Source organism: Natator depressus, chromosome 27 (genome assembly GCF_965152275.1).
Source record: "Natator depressus isolate rNatDep1 chromosome 27, rNatDep2.hap1, whole genome shotgun sequence".
Classification (NCBI taxonomy): Eukaryota; Metazoa; Chordata; order Testudines; family Cheloniidae; genus Natator; species Natator depressus.
The window spans coordinates 13,157,692-13,175,838 of NC_134260.1; the positions used below are offsets into that span (position 1 = coordinate 13,157,692).

The 18,147-nt window shown below is 51.5% G+C and overlaps 2 protein-coding genes across 2 annotated transcripts in view; one reads left to right on the top strand and one right to left on the bottom strand.

The window, feature by feature from the left end:
- PSMD3 (proteasome 26S subunit, non-ATPase 3) overlaps window positions 1–18,147 on the top strand; it is a 108,421-nt gene that overhangs the window by 27,193 nt on the left and 63,081 nt on the right. The window lies entirely within an intron of this gene.
- Window positions 13,963–18,147, bottom strand: part of MED24 (mediator complex subunit 24) — a 35,311-nt gene continuing 31,126 nt past the window's right edge. The window contains exons 24-26 of the mRNA XM_074940459.1: window positions 17,929–18,009; window positions 17,190–17,338; window positions 13,963–16,271 (exon numbers count right to left, since the gene is read on the bottom strand). Of these exons, the coding sequence (XP_074796560.1) occupies window positions 16,155–16,271; window positions 17,190–17,338; window positions 17,929–18,009 (347 nt within the window). The 3' untranslated portion in view covers window positions 13,963–16,154. The remainder of the gene's footprint in view (window positions 16,272–17,189; window positions 17,339–17,928; window positions 18,010–18,147) is intronic.

The window sequence follows — 18,147 nt, forward strand, 5'->3', positions numbered from 1 at the left end:
TAACCAGAAATAAACCAGTCCCTTATCTAGCAAAGAGACGCCCATGCGGTTAGTTAATAGTTCTCTTTACTTGTCCAAAGTGCTCAGCTTCATCCAGCCCAAATGCCTGCAGCCGGATATGGCCCAGCCATGGAGAATTAATCTAATATTAAACACAAGAGATGCAAGACCTGTTCGAAGGTCAAAGCCGTTTAACCCTTCAGTCCATTATAGAGCTAGACGGGGATTTTCAAAGGAGACAAAGGGAGTTGGCGCCAGCCCCCAATGGGATGTTGGCACCAAATATCTCCAGCTCCTTTGAAAAAGTTCATACCCAAAGCTTCAGGGAGAGCAGGAGCTCCAGCAATTCAACAGCTCAAGAACCCTAGGGAGATACATCTCAGGAGCAGGGAGGGGAAAGCTGTCACCAGACCAAGGAGCACTTGAAGGGGATAAGAATGTTTCCCATGTCCTCTGCATTACCCCAAATTCTTGTCCCCTTCCTGAACACCCCTGCTCTTGAGGCTTCTGCTCAGACAAGGGCTCTCTGTATCTGGAGCGGGTGCTCCCGTGGCTCCATCTTATCGCAGCGTGGGAAAGGCAGAGCTCTGGGCCAAGGACCCAGGGGTGAAGCGTGGGAGCAGGGCTCTCATGTCCAGCCAGGGCAGAGAGGGTGCTGGTCTCATTCCCCTCACCCACCAACTGCACTGGCACAGCGCTCAGTTAACCGATCTCAGGACAGGGGGTTCAGCCAGGTCGGCTGGGATTGATGGGTTCAAACCTGATGCTCCAGGCATTCTGCCCCCCCACTCTTCACACAAGTGGGTGACGGAGGCTGATCAGAGGGGGCAGTCGATATCTGGATAGCAAATGAGAGCGGGGGAGGCCGTGAAGGGCCTTGACAGTGAGGACGAGCAGCGATTGTTTGATGCGATAGAGAAGGGGAAGCCAGGGTGGGATGCAAAGAGAGGGGAGACCGATCAAAGCAACAGGCGAGGAGAACGATCGTCGCAGCAGCACTCGGACTGGATACAAGTGGGGCCAGACCCGGGGTGCCTGGGGAAGCCCTCACTGGAAATGCCACAGTCAGGGCAGGATGCAAAAGGGAGAACCGATACTCTCAAGACTGGTGGTTAACACTGAAGTTAAACTCCCCGACCAGTCACAAACTGTGCTTCTGATCCCCCACACTGGTTATCAAGAAGCAAAAAAGAACTCACACAAGCCCCCTTTATGGCATTCCAGTTCTCTGGGTCCCAGCCAGCACCTAGCTCCAGTACAGAGAGAAGTTATTTAAAAAACTCTGCTCACATATACAAAATGTTCTTCTGACCCCAAAGGGTCAGCCACGTCACCAGGTCAGTAGAGGTTTGGATCTTACCCAAAATGCCAGGCTGCCAGCCAATCCTTTAGTGGATAAAACTAAAGATTTATAATAAAAGAAAAAAGAAGAAGAGAGATATTAAATGGTAAAACAGCCACATACACACAAAGACTTCAGAGTCCATAGATCAGGTTCTTAGCAGTATTGGCGAGTTTGCTGGCTTGAAATTCTCCCTGGAACCCATCCACGGCTTGGATGGGCCATTCAGTCCTTTGTTCAGAGTTTCAGTTTGTAGAAAGGTTATTCCAGAGGTAAGAAGCAGGACTGAAGACAAAATGAAGAAGATGCAGCTGCCTTTTACTGTCTTTTACCAGGCAGTTTGATTTCTTTGTTCCAAATACAAGCTGCCCAGCACATGTCTTGGAAGCCTTAGAGTTCTGTCCATGGGCATGCCCCTCTCAACGGGTCAGCTGTATAGCTGATGGTCCTTAATGGACCATCAAGCAGGCTCGGAAGTGCTGATGCCAAACTGTCTGGGGGGTCACTCAGAAGCATAGCACAAGTTTTGAAATACATCCATGTGTATAACCCACAATACAACGGTGATACAAACACATAAATGAGATTATCACATGTGGCAAATGATAACATTTCTGCAGATATCTTACATGGCATATCTCTTTGCAATTTTACAATGCTGGTATTCATAATATCCTAAAGTGTCCCCCAGATTCCGTACAGCATCGCACAAGGCGTTCCCCCAATCTCCACTCAGTGCAATCAGAGCCAGCCAATCCAGCGGCTCGAGAGCTGAATCAGAAGCCATCAAAATATAACAGGACAAGCTGGTCTGTGCCCCCCCAGGGGGTCTGCTTCCCAAACCAGACCCAGAGGCACCCGCACTGAGTGCAGGTACGGCAAGTGACCTGGCCTCCGCCCCCCATCCCACCTCCTGACAGCAGAACGACTGCACCTAAAAAATCACCCGCTAAGGACAAAAGACCATCCCCTGCAACATGCTTAATTGCTGGATCCAACTCTCTGGGGCTGAAAACGGCCTTCAGGGGGCTGGCAGGCTGATCTGGAACAAGTCCATGGGGCCGGACGAGTTACATCCGAGAGTGCTGAAGGAATTGGCGGCTGTGATTGCAGAGCCCTTGGCCATTATCTTTGAAAACTCGTGGCGAACGGGGGAAGTCCCGGATGACTGGAAAAAGGCTAATGTAGTGCCCATCTTTAAAAAAGGGAAGAAGGAGGATCCTGGGAACTACAGGCCAGTCAGCCTCACCTCAGTCCCTGGAAAAATCATGGAGCAGGTCCTCAAAGAATCAATCCTGAAGCACTTACATGAGAGGAAAGTGATCAGGAACAGTCAGCATGGATTCACCAAGGGAAGGTCATGCCTGACTAATCTAATCGCCTTTTATGATGAGATTACTGGTTCTGTGGATGAAGGGAAAGCAGTGGATGTATTGTTTCTTGACTTTAGCAAAGCTTTTGACACGGTCTCACACAGTATTCTTGTCAGCAAGTTAAGGAAGTATGGGCTGGATGAATGCACTATAAGGTGGGTAGAAAGCTGGCTAGATTGTCGGGCTCAACGGGTAGTGATAAATGGCTCCATGTCTAGTTGGCAGCCGGTGTCAAGTGGAGTGCCCCAGGGGTCGGTCCTGGGGCCGGTTTTGTTCAATATCTTCATAAATGATCTGGAGGATGGTGTGGATTGCACTCTCAGCAAATTTACAGATGATACTAAACTGGGAGGAGTGGTAGATACGCTGGAGGGGAGGGATAGGATACAGAAGGACCTAGACAAATTGGAGGATTGGGCCAAAAGAAATCTGATGAGGTTCAATAAGGATAAGTGCAGGGTCCTGCACTTAGGATGGAAGAATCCAATGCACCGCTACAGACTAGGGACCGAATGGCTAGGCAGCAGTTCTGCGGAAAAGGACCTAGGGGTGACAGTGGACGAGAAGCTGGATATGAGTCAACAGTGTGCCCTTGTTGCCAAGAAGGCCAATGGCATTTTGGGATGTATAAGTAGGGGCATAGCGAGCAGATCGAGGGATGTGATCGTTCCCCTCTATTCGACACTGGTGAGGCCTCATCTGGAGTACTGTGTCCAGTTTTGGGCCCCACACTACAAGAAGGATGTGGATAAATTGGAGAGAGTCCAGCGAAGGGCAACAAAAATGATTAGGGGTCTAGAGCACATGACTTATGAGGAGAGGCTGAGGGAGCTGGGATTGTTTAGTCTGCAGAAGAGAAGAATGAGGGGGGATTTGATAGCTGCTTTCAACTACCTGAAAGGGGGTTCCAAAGAGGATGGCTCTAGACTGTTCTCAATGGTAGCAGATGACAGAACGAGGAGTAATGGTCTCAAGTTGCAATGGGGGAGGTTTAGATTGGATATTAGGAAAAACTTTTTCACTAAGAGGGTGGTGAAACACTGGAATGCGTTACCTAGGGAGGTGGTAGAATCTCCTTCCTTAGAGGTTTTTAAGGTCAGGCTTGACAAAGCCCTGGCTGGGATGATTTAACTGGGAACTGGTCCTGCTTCGAGCAGGGGGTTGGACTAGATGACCTTCTGGGGTCCCTTCCAACCCTGATATTCTATGATTCTATGATTCTATGAATGTCCTATTCTGCGGCTTGGCTCAAACCCTAAATAAATGATCAACACCAACCCCAGTGTGCAAAAGTCTTGAACCAGCCCCGGCACCAGAAGGATTGGTTTGAAAATTATGAGGTTTTTTTTTTAAAAAAAAGAATACAGCACACGCGGGTCTTTTTAATTTACCTTCTGGTTTTTAATCTCCAGGTTGCACTTGGATCATGTTTGCAAGCTGCTCTCCACAGCCACAGCAGCTGGAGGACTTGGGCCCAGGCATGAGAAACTGGTGAGCGTCTGGACTTTTGACTTTTTTTTTTTTTTTTTTTTTTTAAAGAAAGGTGAGGCTCTCCCACGGTCTCTCATCTTCAAGGACCGGGACTTTAAGTGAAAGCCCGAACGTTGGGTGAGTGGGCACCACTGCAGTTTAATCACAATGCCTAGCTCCTGGGCTGCCCTTTCCCCCCATACATCCCAAAGCACGTCACAAAAGCAGAGTCAGGATCATTAACCCCATTTTTATAGATGGGGAAACTGAGGCACAAAGGGGGGAGGGGAACACACACGTTAGGAGACTTTCAGATGGTCAACTCCTCAGAGCAAGGACCATCCTTACCTTTCACTCTATCCCATGCCCCAACCCACCATTGGAACTCACTGCTGCAAACACTTGACACCCCACCACGCAGAGGGGCCTTGGACTCTCTGGATGCTGCACAGTTAGGCTGGGCAGCAAACAGGCCTTCCCAGTGATTTCTGCTCCCCCTTGGGCTCCTCAGCAGGAGCTCTGCCTCAGGGGCTTCTGGCTTCAGCGCAGCGTTAAACCAATGGGGCTGCGGCTGCAGGGGATTAAACTATTGCAAAGGCCAAAGAAGTCAGCAGGGTGGGAAGACCCAGAGCAAGAGCCAGGGGATGATCAAGAGGGAGATGGTATCAGGGCCAGGCTGCTGCCCAGGCATGTAGATCCCAGTCCCCTCGGGAAGGTCACCCTGATGTACATCTAATAGAGGCAAGAGGGTTTTCCCCCTGGGAAGCCAGAAAGCTTTCCACTATTGCTACACTCCTGCCTGACCATCGGCTCAAGATAAAGGGAAGAGGGGGACTCCCCTGTCATTATTCACCAACTCCCAGCTGTTCTGAGAGCTCAGAGAGAGCACAGGCCTGATTTCTAATGGCCCAGAATAAATACAGACTCTCTTGTACAGTCTGGACTACCTCCCCTCCCCCAGGGCCAGCCAGTGGTGGGGACGCAGATAAGAGGATTGCTCCTCTGTCTAAGCCTGAGATCACATTTGCATTTGAATCTGAAGCAGACCTCCTAGGGTAAGTACCCCCAGGCCTAATGCGAACAGAGGTTAAGGCCAGGAGGAACCAGTAGGTCTCCCCTAGTAGGACCTGCTTCTAATAGTTACCCTGCCCTGAGCCCAATCATGTGTGTTTGGCTAAAGCATCTCTTCCAGAAAGGCAGCCAGGGCTGGAGTCACTGTAGCACTGCGTCCCACTGAACGGAGCCGTCCGCCACGGGAATCGGGAGAAGCGACGCAGAAAATGCAGCTACGCCAAAGAGACGCTACCCCACCTCCTGTGTAGCTGCAAGCCCCATTCGAGAGCTTGGCAGTTGCAACACAACGTCATCCAAGACCGCCTGGCCAGAGCCATCCCACCACCCGTGGGGAAGGTCACCGTAAACTCCGCCATCCCCGGAACCAACAGCCAACTGCAACCGGACATCATCATCACCAGCGAGGACCGGAAGAAGATCATCATGGTGGACGGCACAGTGCCCTTCGAGAACAGGACCCCGGCCTTCCATGATGCCCGAGCTCGGAAGGTGGAGAAATATGCCTCTCTGGCCAAAACCTTGAGAGCTAAGGGTTACCAGATCCAGACACACGCACTGATCATCGGAGCCTTAGGCCCCTGGGACCCCAGTAACAAGTGAGTGCTGAGAGAATGGGGAATCGGTTAACGCTACGCTCAGCTGAGGCGGCAACCCATGGTGTCAGACGCCATCAGGTGGTTGAGGGACATCTACACAGAACACACCACCGCACATCCGCAATACCAGGAGGGATGAGCTGGAGGCCGATGAGAAGCACAGTCAGGAAAATAACAAATACTTCCTCATGGATTGCATTTTCTAAATGGACAACACACCTAATTCTATATATTTATAGAATTCTATATATTTTATTTATTCTATATATAATTCTATATATTTTGCTTTCCACAACCAAATCTCTGTGCAACTTTTCATGAGTGATGTACCCGAGTATTCGGATTCTAATATCTAAACCGTATTGTTAAATCTCTTCACCTAAATTTGGGCTATTGCTGATTATGTACTCTGTGTATCATATGACTTTTAAAAAAGTAACTTTGTATTTGTGGATAATCTAAGCACTATACCCAGATGTACAGACACTCTTTCCCCAACCTGTGCATTATACACATTTTTTTAACATTAGCTTTAATAAAATTTTGAAATCTAAACCCAGAGTCAGGCTCCTCCAGGATTCACAAGGCCCTGCAGGTGCCTAAAATGGCTGAGCACCTACACTGCGGCAGTGAAAGTTTCCAGCTACTTTTCTGCCTCTGACCATGTGCGCTGCAGCCCACCCCAGCTAAGCCCCAGAGTGACACTCACCCAGGGGAGGATGGGTGTTCGCCTAGCTCCCCTGCAGGCCAGACCCAGTGAGCATGCACCAAGCTCACAGAGAGGATGAGACCCCTGGGGTGAGCTTACACACACCGGGTAGTAGTGGCAGCAGGAGCAGCTGCCCCCCAGTGGTTAGGTACTCCGCTGGGATGTGGGAGACCCCTGGTCCAGGTCCCCCCTCCCCCAAGGGGAGAAGCCATTCGAACTGGGCTCTGCCACCTCTCAGTGAATGCCCCAACAACGGGGCGAGGGGATCGTCTGACGCAGGGCTCCTTCGCGGCCTCCTGTTGGAGCTGCTCCACTTCGGATAATCAATAATGAAAAGCCATTGGAGCAGAGGGATTGAATGCTGGGTCCCCCACCTCCCAGGGGAGCGCTCCAAGCACCAGACTCATGTTTGCACCCGCTCTCCCTGGGCCAATGACCCTGTCACCAGTTATCCAGAGGGGAATAGCTTCCCCAGGACAGATGGTTGGACCTGGACATCGGCTCAGCTGGCACAAGTCCACCCAGCTTGCCCCGACCTTGCAGGCTGGTGCTTTCCCAGGTGATCCTAGTGGAGTCACTCGCCCACTTCTCAGCTGTGCCACACCGAGGGAACGCTGACTCTCCTCTCTAGCAAGCAAGCACAGCTACAAAGAGGGGAGTAACTGGCTGGGCAGTTGTCCCGCTGAAAAGGATCCGGGGCTTACAGTGAAGGGCAAACTGAACGTGAGTCAGCAATGTGATGCAGCTGTGACAAAGGCCAGTCTCAGTCGGAGGTGCATCCACACAAGTGTCAGAGGGAAGACACAGGAGGTCTGGTGAGGCCTCTGCTGGAGTCCTGGGTCCAGTTCTGAGTGCCACGTTTTTAAGAAAACTGGGGAGAGTCCAGAGGAGAGCAACGAAAATGATGAAAGGTTTAGAAAACCTGGCCTGTGAGGAAAGGTTAAAAACCTGGGCACCTTTAGTCTTGAGAAAAGATGACTGACGGGGACCTGATCAGTCTGCAGATATGATCATGGCTGATATAAAGAGGATGGTAGGAATCAATTATTCTCCATGTCCACTGAAGGTAGGACAAGTAACGGGATTAATCTGATGGATTTCCTCAGTGAGCATGTTCCAATCTGCAGCAGGGAGATTTAGGTGAGATATTAGGAAAAAATTCCTAATTCTCAGGGTAGCTAAACTCTGGAACAGGCTTCCCAGGGAGGTTGTGGAATCCCCGTCACTGGAGGTTTTTAAGAACAGGCTGAACAAACATCTGTCAGGGATGGTCTGGGTTCACTTGGTCCCACCTCAGCACAGAGGGCTGGACTAAATGATCTCTTGAGGTCCCTTCCTTCCCATTTCTGTGACGTTAGTGAACTACTGAGGAATAAGAACAGGAGGACTTGTGGCACCTTAGAGACTAACAAATTATTAGACCATAAGCTTTCGCCACTTCATCAGATACATAGAATGGAACATATAGTAAGATTATTATATTATATATATATATATATATATAATATAATATAATATAATATATATATATATATATATATATATATATATATATATATATATATATATATATATATATACACACATATACACACACACACAGAGAAGTTGGAAGTTACCATACAAACTGTTTTCAGAGTAACAGCCGTGTTAGTCTGTATTTGCAAAAAGAAAAGGAGTACTTGTGGCACCTTAGAGACTAACCAATTTATTTGAGCATAAGCTTTCGTGAGCTACAGCTCACTTCATCGGATGCATACTGTGGAAAGTCAAACTGTGAGAGGTTAATTAGTTAAGATGAGCTATTATCAGCAGGAGAAAAAAACTTTTGTAGTGATAATCAAGATGGCTCATTTAGACAGTTGACAAGAAGGTGTGAGGATACTTAACTTAGGGAAATAGATGCAATATGTGTAATGACCCAGCCACTCCCAGACTCTATTCAAACCCAAGTTAATGGTATCTAGGTTGCATATTATTTTTATATATATATATATATATATATATATATATACACACACACACACACACACACTGAGGAATACTGATGCAAACGGGAGGCAGGAAACATTCCTGCAGAAGAAATTCAGCCCGCAGCCCTGTCAGGTTCCAGCGCTACACAGCCCTTCCAGTCGATTGCTACATCTCTCTCTGAAGCCTCCCACAAGCCCCGTTAGCACCAGTCAGCCACAATGGGCACAAGTTGCCAGGTCAGCACTACAGCACAGACCTCTACAGCCTGGGCTAAAGGAGTAACTCCATCGGCAGGCAACAGCAGCAGACTGGTGCCCTCAGGGAACACAGTCATGCGGGGAGGGACATAACACACAGTTGCCTTAGGACTACTCACAGCTCTACCATGTGGCTCCTTAAAACTGCAGGGGGAAGGGCGTGGCCTGGTTTCAGATAATTAAATTTACAAAGTAACCCACCAGCATGTTGTGCCCTGGCCCTCTCCTCTGCTGTCAGTTTCAATTTCGGGCACATCATGGGTTGTCATGACGTGTGGGTGACTCCAGCCCAACATAAATTCCTCTTTCACTACTGCTGTGAGGGGGATTTATTTCAGGAGTGGGCCGGACTAGTATGGTGGGGACAGACCCTCGCTCTTCACCAGTGGATATTCAAGCACTTCAACAAAGGTGGTCAGGATCGTTATCCCGATTTTACAGATGGGGAAACTGAGGCAGGGGATGTCTGGGTTGCCAGGTACATTATCGACTCACTGCATAGCTTGTGCTAAGTCACTCCTGCTCTCTAGGCCTAGCTTTCTCATGTTAGCACACACACAAGCTGCGTCACTCTCAACAACCAGCAGCTGTCCTGTGAGAGCTTAGGAGTCAGTCCAAGGTAACATGACATGATACCCCGCACCTCACCAGGACAAGATCTGTTGCCTTGCAACAGCAGGTACCAACAGTGGTGTCTGGCCCCCAGGCCCATGTGATATAGTTTCCCTAACCTCAGATAACGCAAATCACAATGCCACATGGTGATTTTACTCCAGGGGGAGATCCCCCACAGTGGACTGTGGTTTTCACCACAGAAAATCTTTCCAGTCCCACCAACGATGATCAACCTGGCCTGAAATACGTCCACTCCCCAGCTTGGCAAAAAGCTGATCACTCTGACTGGGGTTAGCACTCTTCACCCAGAAGAGACACGGACAGCCCTCTTGCAAAGCTGCCACCCTAGAGGAGGGAGTGGCCTCTGCCAATATCCCAGAGCAAATGCTTTAGAGGAAGCCATAAAAACCCACAATGAACCTGCCTGTGCAACTCTGGGCCATCCACAGGAACTGTTTGCACCCACCAAGTCCTAAAACAGAAGCAACGGGTCTCGTTCCTCTCCTGGCTCCTGCCTCTCAAGATGCTACGCTGAGCTACTCCTGTCTAATTTAAAAGGTGCTGAAGATAATCTCCTGCAGCAGGGAGTTGTACATTACCCAAGAGCACAGTGGACTGTGGTTTTCACCACAGAAAATCTTTCCAGTCCCACCAACGATGATCAACCTGGCCTGAAATAAGTCCACTCCCCAGCCTGGCAAAAAGCTGGTCACTCTGACTGGGGTTAGCACTCTTCACCCAGAAGAGACACGGACGGCCCTCTTGCATCACTTTATGACGGCATTGACTCTGAGTTGACATCTCTTCCTCATTCTGCTCCTGGGGTATTTTGTAGTTACAGTTCTCTCCCCCAGTTCCCTAGATTACAACAGCAGCTACTTTCCCAGCTACCAGAAATGCTTCCCCTCGTCCTATGACAGTGCCACAGCCTCCCCCAGACACCCCTGCTGTAGGTGTTAGGTGGGGAGCATGACGCAGGGGGAGTGACACAAGAGTCTCTATCATTCACTGTCCCATGAGCAAAGGGTTTCCCTTTTTTTAAATACCCCCCCTCACGCCCTCATAATTTTCCAAATCCAATCAACCCTAGTGGGTTGGGGGAAATCAGCTACGAGAACTGGAACATCCCTATGGGGCCCTCTAAACCACCCCTTGCTGCTGTGGCAAGATGGATTTCCTCAGTGAGTGTGTTCCACTACTTTGCTCAAAGTCGTTTTTAAATGTCCCAAGAGCTGGGGTTCCCACCCCCTTGCAGGGGGAGACGATCCCATCTCACTGCCTGGACAATATCGTTGAGGTGCCTTTGGCCACGGCTCTTTTGGGGCTCGTCCCACACACAAGCTTTAGCAGACTTAAAGGTATAACAAGCTCATTCATTCATCCCCCCACCCCCACCTTCCCCACTTATCAGCATTTACGGGAAACCTGTTCTCCAAACCCTGCTCCCTTCCTGTAAGGCAAAGCCGGCCGTTCAAGGAAAGCACGGCTGGGACGGCCCCGCTTTGGGCTGCTGAGGCAGCGGTTCTGGAAGCCCTTCCAATGCAGGGCAAACATTTGCAAACCTGGCGAAGGTTGGGCTGGTAGCAGGAGGCATATGTGCAGGGGCAGTCAGAACTGTTTGCTTTGCCGGAACGATATCAGGTCGTAAAAGGGGATGCCAGGCAGGGTTACGTAGAAAGCTGCCACCCTAGAGGAGGCAGTGGCCTCTGCCAATATCCCAGAGCAAATGCTTTAGAGGAAGCCATAAAAACCCACAATGAACCTGCCTGTGCAACTCTGGGCCATCCACAGGAACTGTTTGCACCCACCAAGTCCTAAAACAGAAGCAACGGGTCTCGTTCCTCTCCTGGCTCCTGCCACTCAAGATACTATGCTGAGCTACTCCTGTCTAATTTAAAAGGTGCTGAAGATAATCTCCTGCAGCAGGGAGTTGTACATTACCCAAGAGCAGTGTCCGTTACTCTTGTATCACAGGAAGAAGAGTAGCAGCCGGGGGCGGGGGGGTTGTTCCCACCCCACCCCCCAGGCTCAAGGAATGACTATGCCATCATTACAGCCACATGCCAATGAGCCCTATCACCCATTTCGCAGCCCTCTCGCCCATCTCCTGCTTTTGCTACGTCAGCTGGCAGCAGTCTTGCTCAACCGCCCCGAGCACCCCGACCACTTGAAAGCCAGGGCAAGTGATTTACGAGCCCCCTTTACTGCCGCCCCTCCCCTTCTGAAAAAATGAGGGTGGGGTGAATAGCTCCACGTTACATAACGAGGTTACATCAGCAAGGGGCTCGTTATCGCTGCTCTTTGAATCCACTTGGCGAAGCCAGCAGACAACGGCCCAGCCTTGTTGCTATACACAGTGGAGCTGGCTGGGCTGGGAAGCCTGCGTCCCAACTCTCCCTTTATCTTTCCTTGTCAGCCACGGACTCTCCTACCCGGACACAGTGCACAATGACTGTTGGCCAGCGGGTGGGTCCATGTGACAGCCAAACAGGAAGGAAATGCTCATCAGGCTTCTAGGACATGGTGCTCCCTTACCCAATCCCATAGGAGGCCAGAGAGCGTCTCAAGGAAGCTCTTGAGGGGACTCTTTAGCCAGTCACTCTAAGGGCCAACGCAGAATCCCAGGCGATGGCAAGACGCCCACTGCATGCAAAGGCAGCTTTTCTGCGAGAACAGTCGCACTGTTTCCCGAAGCACAAACGACCACTCCCGTTTAGCAGTGGGCAAACCTCCCATGGATTGGTGAATTCTCAGGGCACGCTGCCTGCTTCCTGCTAGGGGTCGCATGCGTGGAGCAGAGCAGGGACTAAGGCCAAAGCAAACTGTGCTGGTGAGAAGCCCCTTGGTCTCCCCTCCCCGCAATCTCTCTGCTCGGTGAGGCCAGTTCCAAGACCGGAGTTGAATTTCCCATGCAGGGCTGTGTCAGGGGCATGTTCCGTTCCAGGCGGTGCTGCCTCAGCAATGGCTCACTGCCTGAATCAGACGCGTGCGTGAGTCACACGGGGTGTTCAGCAAGGAATCCCAATGGACATTTCCCAGCAGGAATTTCTGTGCATCCTTTTTAATGGCATTGCTTAGTGGTGAATCCGCTCTCCGGGCACGTTGCATGGACGTAGCCAGAGTAAGAAAGATTGCTTTGCCTGGAAAGGTCCATACGGCAGGTTCCAGAATAGGGGTCCACCCTTCTCAGCTGTGCTACAACCCCTGAGGACAAACTAGGACGACAGATCCAGGCAAACGGATGAAATTCGGAGATTCCACTCATGGCACTGATGTCTTTGGCCTGGTTCGCTCCAGCTGTGACCAGGAGTGGAGATCATTCAGAAGAGAGCTTACTAGAGTCAGGTCGTGCCCTGAGCTAGCCCCTAGCTTGTCATCTTCCCAAAGATGACAATGCTGGTAAGTGCCAGAACCGCCACCTCGAAAGGGAGAGTCTCTTGCTGCAGATCTGCCACCCATCTGACCAGCAAATGGCTGCAGAGAGCAAGGAGGAGTCCGCCAACCTCCCACACCTTGGGTAACACTGCCCAGCCAGCCAGGTGTTAACATTTCCACTTCCCCACTCAACAAGCAGTAGCCAGTCAGTTTCAGAGCCAGGATACTAGTGAGAGGGACCAGCGGTCTGACACAATAAGACAAGATTTCTGGGTAAAGGGCCAGTTAACACAGCAGAGATTTGTACAAATTGGCCAGAGGGGAATCTAATAGACCCTCCACCAGCCTAGAGATTTTCCCCAATCCCAGCCATCAGTGTTTGCATTGGGGCAGCCACTAGGTGTAGACAAGGACTGGCACAATTTGCACCACAGCAGCTCACTCCAGTTTCAAGCAGCGGTCAATGGTGTCTGGCTGGAATTGGGCAGAGAGCCCCGTGTCAGGATAGTCACATGGCAAGCTCCACCGTGCTCTTGAAATGGGATGGATCAGAGCCTGAGGACACAGGGAACTTAAGGGGAAGGGCCCAGTTACTGAGAGACTAACAGGGAAAGCCAAGTGTTAAAACTAAAGGAGCCCCTCAACGACCATTCTTTTCACTTTCCTGTCTTGAGCAAAACACGTGAGCAAAGAAAAGACACACCAGCAAAACCTCAGCCAAGCCAACTGCTCCCACTCAGCCTGTGCGCGATAAGATAATACGCCAGGCAACTCCGCATGGTCGCAGTCTGACCAAGCCCAGGGCTGGGCAATTAAAAGGAGCCTTGTGCGATTTACTCCAGGCAAACGACTACCCGGAATCAAAGCTCTGTTCTCACACCAGCACTGACGAGGGAGAGCTGTAACAAAAGGAACTTACAATTACTCGCATGCATGATCCGGGGGTTCATCCACACGAGCCACGGTCACACTCACTCAGTCACAGGGATTTCCTAGGAAGCTCAGTCCAGCGTTCCTGACTGCCACCACTTGACCCTGACCCCATAAAAAAAACACATGCAGTGGTTATCAGAAGCACTCTCCCCAGGCAGGCTCACATTACATTTCAGAGGGTGCTCCGGCTTCCAAGCACTTGTCAGAGCTGAGGGGAAGTCTGTTGATATCCTTCGGAGCTGTAGGCAGTTTTGGGGGCTCTACCTCACTCTATGCATAGATCTTGTTCTCTCCTTAGAGCGCTATTTTTATTTTTAAAATTGATCTTGTATGTAAGAGTCATGGACCGCAGATCTGAAAGCAAAAGGAATCGATACAGTATAAATCTATTAGGCACAAAATAGAGTCCAAAGGGAATTACAGAAGATACAGATTGAGATAATGCTGCTGCCTCTGGGATGGAAAGCGGGGCAAGACTTCAGCAAGTGTAAGAATCCTTTCTTCTTGCAAGCAATGTTGGTTTCCTCTGGTTGGGGAAGGCAAGCTCCGGACTCCCCTACATTAAGGTTGCATTAAACCATTCTACCCCGCTTTCCCGTCGTGATGCATTCCACCAGGAGAGGGGAATGGGCAGATTTTGGGCTGGCTTCATGAACAGCTGGGAAAAGCAGGCAAGAGCCGCAGCACCCTAAGGCTGCATTATAGGAAGGGGGAGAAAAGCACCAGGCTGAATTGAGAGAGAAGGAGCATTTGAAAGTTGTAGGGTGCGCTTGCTCTTCAGTTTACTGTATCTCAGAACCGCTAGCTCCTTCCTCTGCTTGGCGACAGGAGAGAAATGCCACAGAAAATGATCTGCTCTCGGGGGTTTATTGCAGGTTTATTCAAGCCCAGGAGAAGCATCACTAGACATGGTACAAGTCAGTCGTAGCACACAACAGGTGTCTTACAGGGTGTCAGAAACACACTAGCCGGCAGAAGGGAATGAGCGTTTCAACCTCCGAAGGCATGATGGAAAATTCCATGCTGAAATTCCCCCTCTGGCATCACCTGGGATTAACCCTCATTGTCCACGGACTTGAACTCAGCTTGCACCAGGTGGCAGAAGTGAGTCCGGTTCATCTCTGCTCAGGTCTCAGTGAGGGCATGTACTGCGGAGCACCGCAGTGATATCTGGACTGATTGGCAGCACCTGCTCAGGACAGGCCTGGGACAGGGGCTGCAGCAGGTCAGGCTGAGGGGCATTAGCAGAGCTGGGTGGGGGAAGCGGGCACAGCAACGAGGTGGCTCCAAGCCATCGTATTACTGGCTGTCCTCCACAAGCACTAAGTGCCACCTCTTCCCCCTGCGACAGTGCCGTATCTGCCCTCCCTTGCACTGTTCTAGCTGCTTATCTTAGCAAAACTTAGGAAACGGGGTAAATCTAGCAGGAAGCTATTCCCACAGGAATCTGGGCACGCCCTGCCGACAGCCCGTCCCAGACGCACACGGGCAGGTGATATTACGCGATGGAGCTAATCGGGACAGGAGGGAAGCATAAATTGCCTGCTGCAACATTTTGACTGCAGAGCCATGGCGGCTGCAAAGTTTGAAGACTCCCAAACCAGCAGAGGATTGCGCCAGAGAAGGCTACAGAAGAAATCACCACAACACTCCCTTTTTATCTAGCAAAAAATAGTTATGCCTCCCCTATAGATTTAAAAATACCACTGCAGAAACCCCTGGGATCTGCAACTCGCAGCAGGTGCCACCTTTGCTACCGACAAGATGTCGTGTGGCTGCTGCTCCGTTGGGTGTTTGGAGACGAAGGCCCATGACACATTTGTTTCAGAGTCACCGGTCCATGGATGAAGCAGATACAGCTGCACGTACTGGAGGCAGGAAGGCGTTGAGCAGCTGTGGGGTTCCCGGAGCCATTCTTCAGCTCCAGTTCCCGTGTCCAGGACTCAGTCGCAACTCCGCAGATCCAACAGCAAGTGGTGAAATATACCAGCTACTGGGCCCCCAGGGAAACCATCAATCTCAAGATGCCACGTCTTGGCACAAAGGCTATTAGGAAAGTCCCAAGCATCTGGGCTTTATGAGAATAAAAAAAACTAGGTCTTAAAACATTAGGAAAAAAGATCCAAGAACAGCCAACAGCATTCGGCATCAGCAGACGATAGGGAACCACAATCCCACGTGGGCTGGAGAGAACGGCACCTCTAACACGCCAGTGCTGGGGAAAGCTGCTTCTCCAGCCACCCAGGCTGTTCCTGGGAATGAGGCACTGTTAGACTCAGGGTCCACTGGTGACTCGGAGTCTGCTCCACGGCAATGGTGTCCCCCTGGCATGGAGAACAGGCAGGATCCATGCAGCCAGAGATGATCCATTGTCAGCTCCCCCTGGCTTCTGTCCCGCCTTCCCCTCACCCAGCATCGCAGACGGGGGAGCTGTGTTCACAAAGCAGCAATGGCCTTGGCAGCGACCCGGCGACCCAGGGGCAAGCTGAGATCTGTGATGGCCAGGACAATTTTGGGACTGGACATGGTGGACACTTTCACCAGCTCTGACACCTGCCCAGAGAGAGAGGGGAGGAGAAAAACGGATGACTGAAGGCAGCATAGGACATGCCAGTGGTCTAGAGAGAGGGCTCAGAATAGCACATGCAAAAGCTACCAGTATGCAGGTCACCTGAGCCAGACGGTGGGACATGAGCCAGACTAGAAAAGGGAGGTGTCCCTGCTGCCAGCGGGTTAAGATACAGGAGTCTGAGCCCAAAGACGACCTCGCTGCAACTCCTGCAGCTAGAGGCAATTTATGGGGCTGCTCTTTGGTGCTAGCAAATCAGGTACCCACAATAACAGCAATGCTTTGCCCACCTCTAGAGAGTCCAATCAGAGGATCTCAATGCACTTTGTGCCTCACAACCCCCTGCAAGGCGGGGATTAACCCCACTGTTCAGAAGGGGAAACTGAGGCACGGGAGTAGGCACGCTAGGTGCCCAAGGTCACACAACGAATCAGTGGTAAAGCTGAGCACAGAACCCAGATCTCTTGACTCCTAGTCCCAGGCTTTAAACCACAAGACCAACTTTGCCTCAGGCAGCGGGACTGAGCTGCCATAACAACGTAGCCTTCTCTGTTAGGCCGAGGCCCAGGATACTGGCCGGAGACCCTGCCCCATATAACTGGCTTCCCTGAGTCAGTTCAACGCTAGCAATCACCCAAGTTGCCCAGGGTGTAAATTACTGACCCTCCACCTCCACTCCATCACGGTGAGAAGTTATAGGTCTGACCTGGCCTCACGCTGGGCCAAGCTGGGACGACGAGTAAGCAGGCTCCAGAGGCAAGTGGCCTGACCCCAGATCGCTGGGAGTTCCACGCCACAGCAGGGCCAGGCCCGGGCACTGCAGAGTGAAGCCCGTGGGTCTGGCACACAGGGGGCTGGGTCAGAGTTCTCAGCAGGGGCTATGGAGCAGGAGCAGGACTCACCATTGTGAAGGGCATGAACTGCAGGATGCTGCCGCGGCTGCCCTGCTCCAAGCAGTCCACGCACTCCTCCATGAACCACTGGACGAACTGGGTGTGCGTGCCGGCTGTCTTGGCTCCCAGGATAGAGGAGATCAGCAGGAAGAGGTTTGCTGGAGAGGAGGGGAGACGGATAAGTATCTGTAGCCTCAGGATCAGCTCAGGATTGGCAAAGGGCTGGGAGGTGCCTTCAGCACCTGGGCACCGGGGTCTCCTACCAAGGGGCTGGGGTGCACCATGCTCACCCGTTCATGGGCACCCGCTGTATCAGGGCTCCTGACTCTGCCAGGCTGCTCAAGAGGAGTCAGCACCAGAAGGCTTTACAGCAGAAAACGTACCCTACCCCTGCGTTAAGGAGACCAGCCAGCACTCTGTTGCCGCCGGTGGGAAGGGATCCGTGCTGTGAGCCTGCCATGCAGGGACGCAAGCCAGGTCCACGCCGAGGGGAATCAACAGGAGCAGTGACTACAAAAGCAAAGCCAGTTCAGAAAGGCACCTCCCTGGGGAGCCCATACACTGCAACTGACCAGGGGCCGCTCAGCACGACAGGGGCTGATTCCACCTTCCTCTGCTGCAAAGGGAGCTGTGGGCACGACACCCGACCTGACAGGCCAATGCCTGATCTGATCCAGGCCTACGCTCCTGGAGAGCCCATGCAACCCTCCTTATCAAGTCTGGGGACCAGCTCCCGCTTGGGACTCACCTAGGACTCTGTTGAGAGGGTCCCTCATGCTGACGGTGTGAAGCTGGGAGGCAGACAGCGAACTGCTCATCGAACGATCTGCTGCAGAGGAGAACACACCCCAGTCAGGAGGAATAAGCCCATCGGGCACCTGCGCTCAACCACAGCTGCCAACGTTCCACCCCAGGCAAGATCAGGGACTACTGCCCCTTCCTAATCTGAACACCGCAGGACCATGGA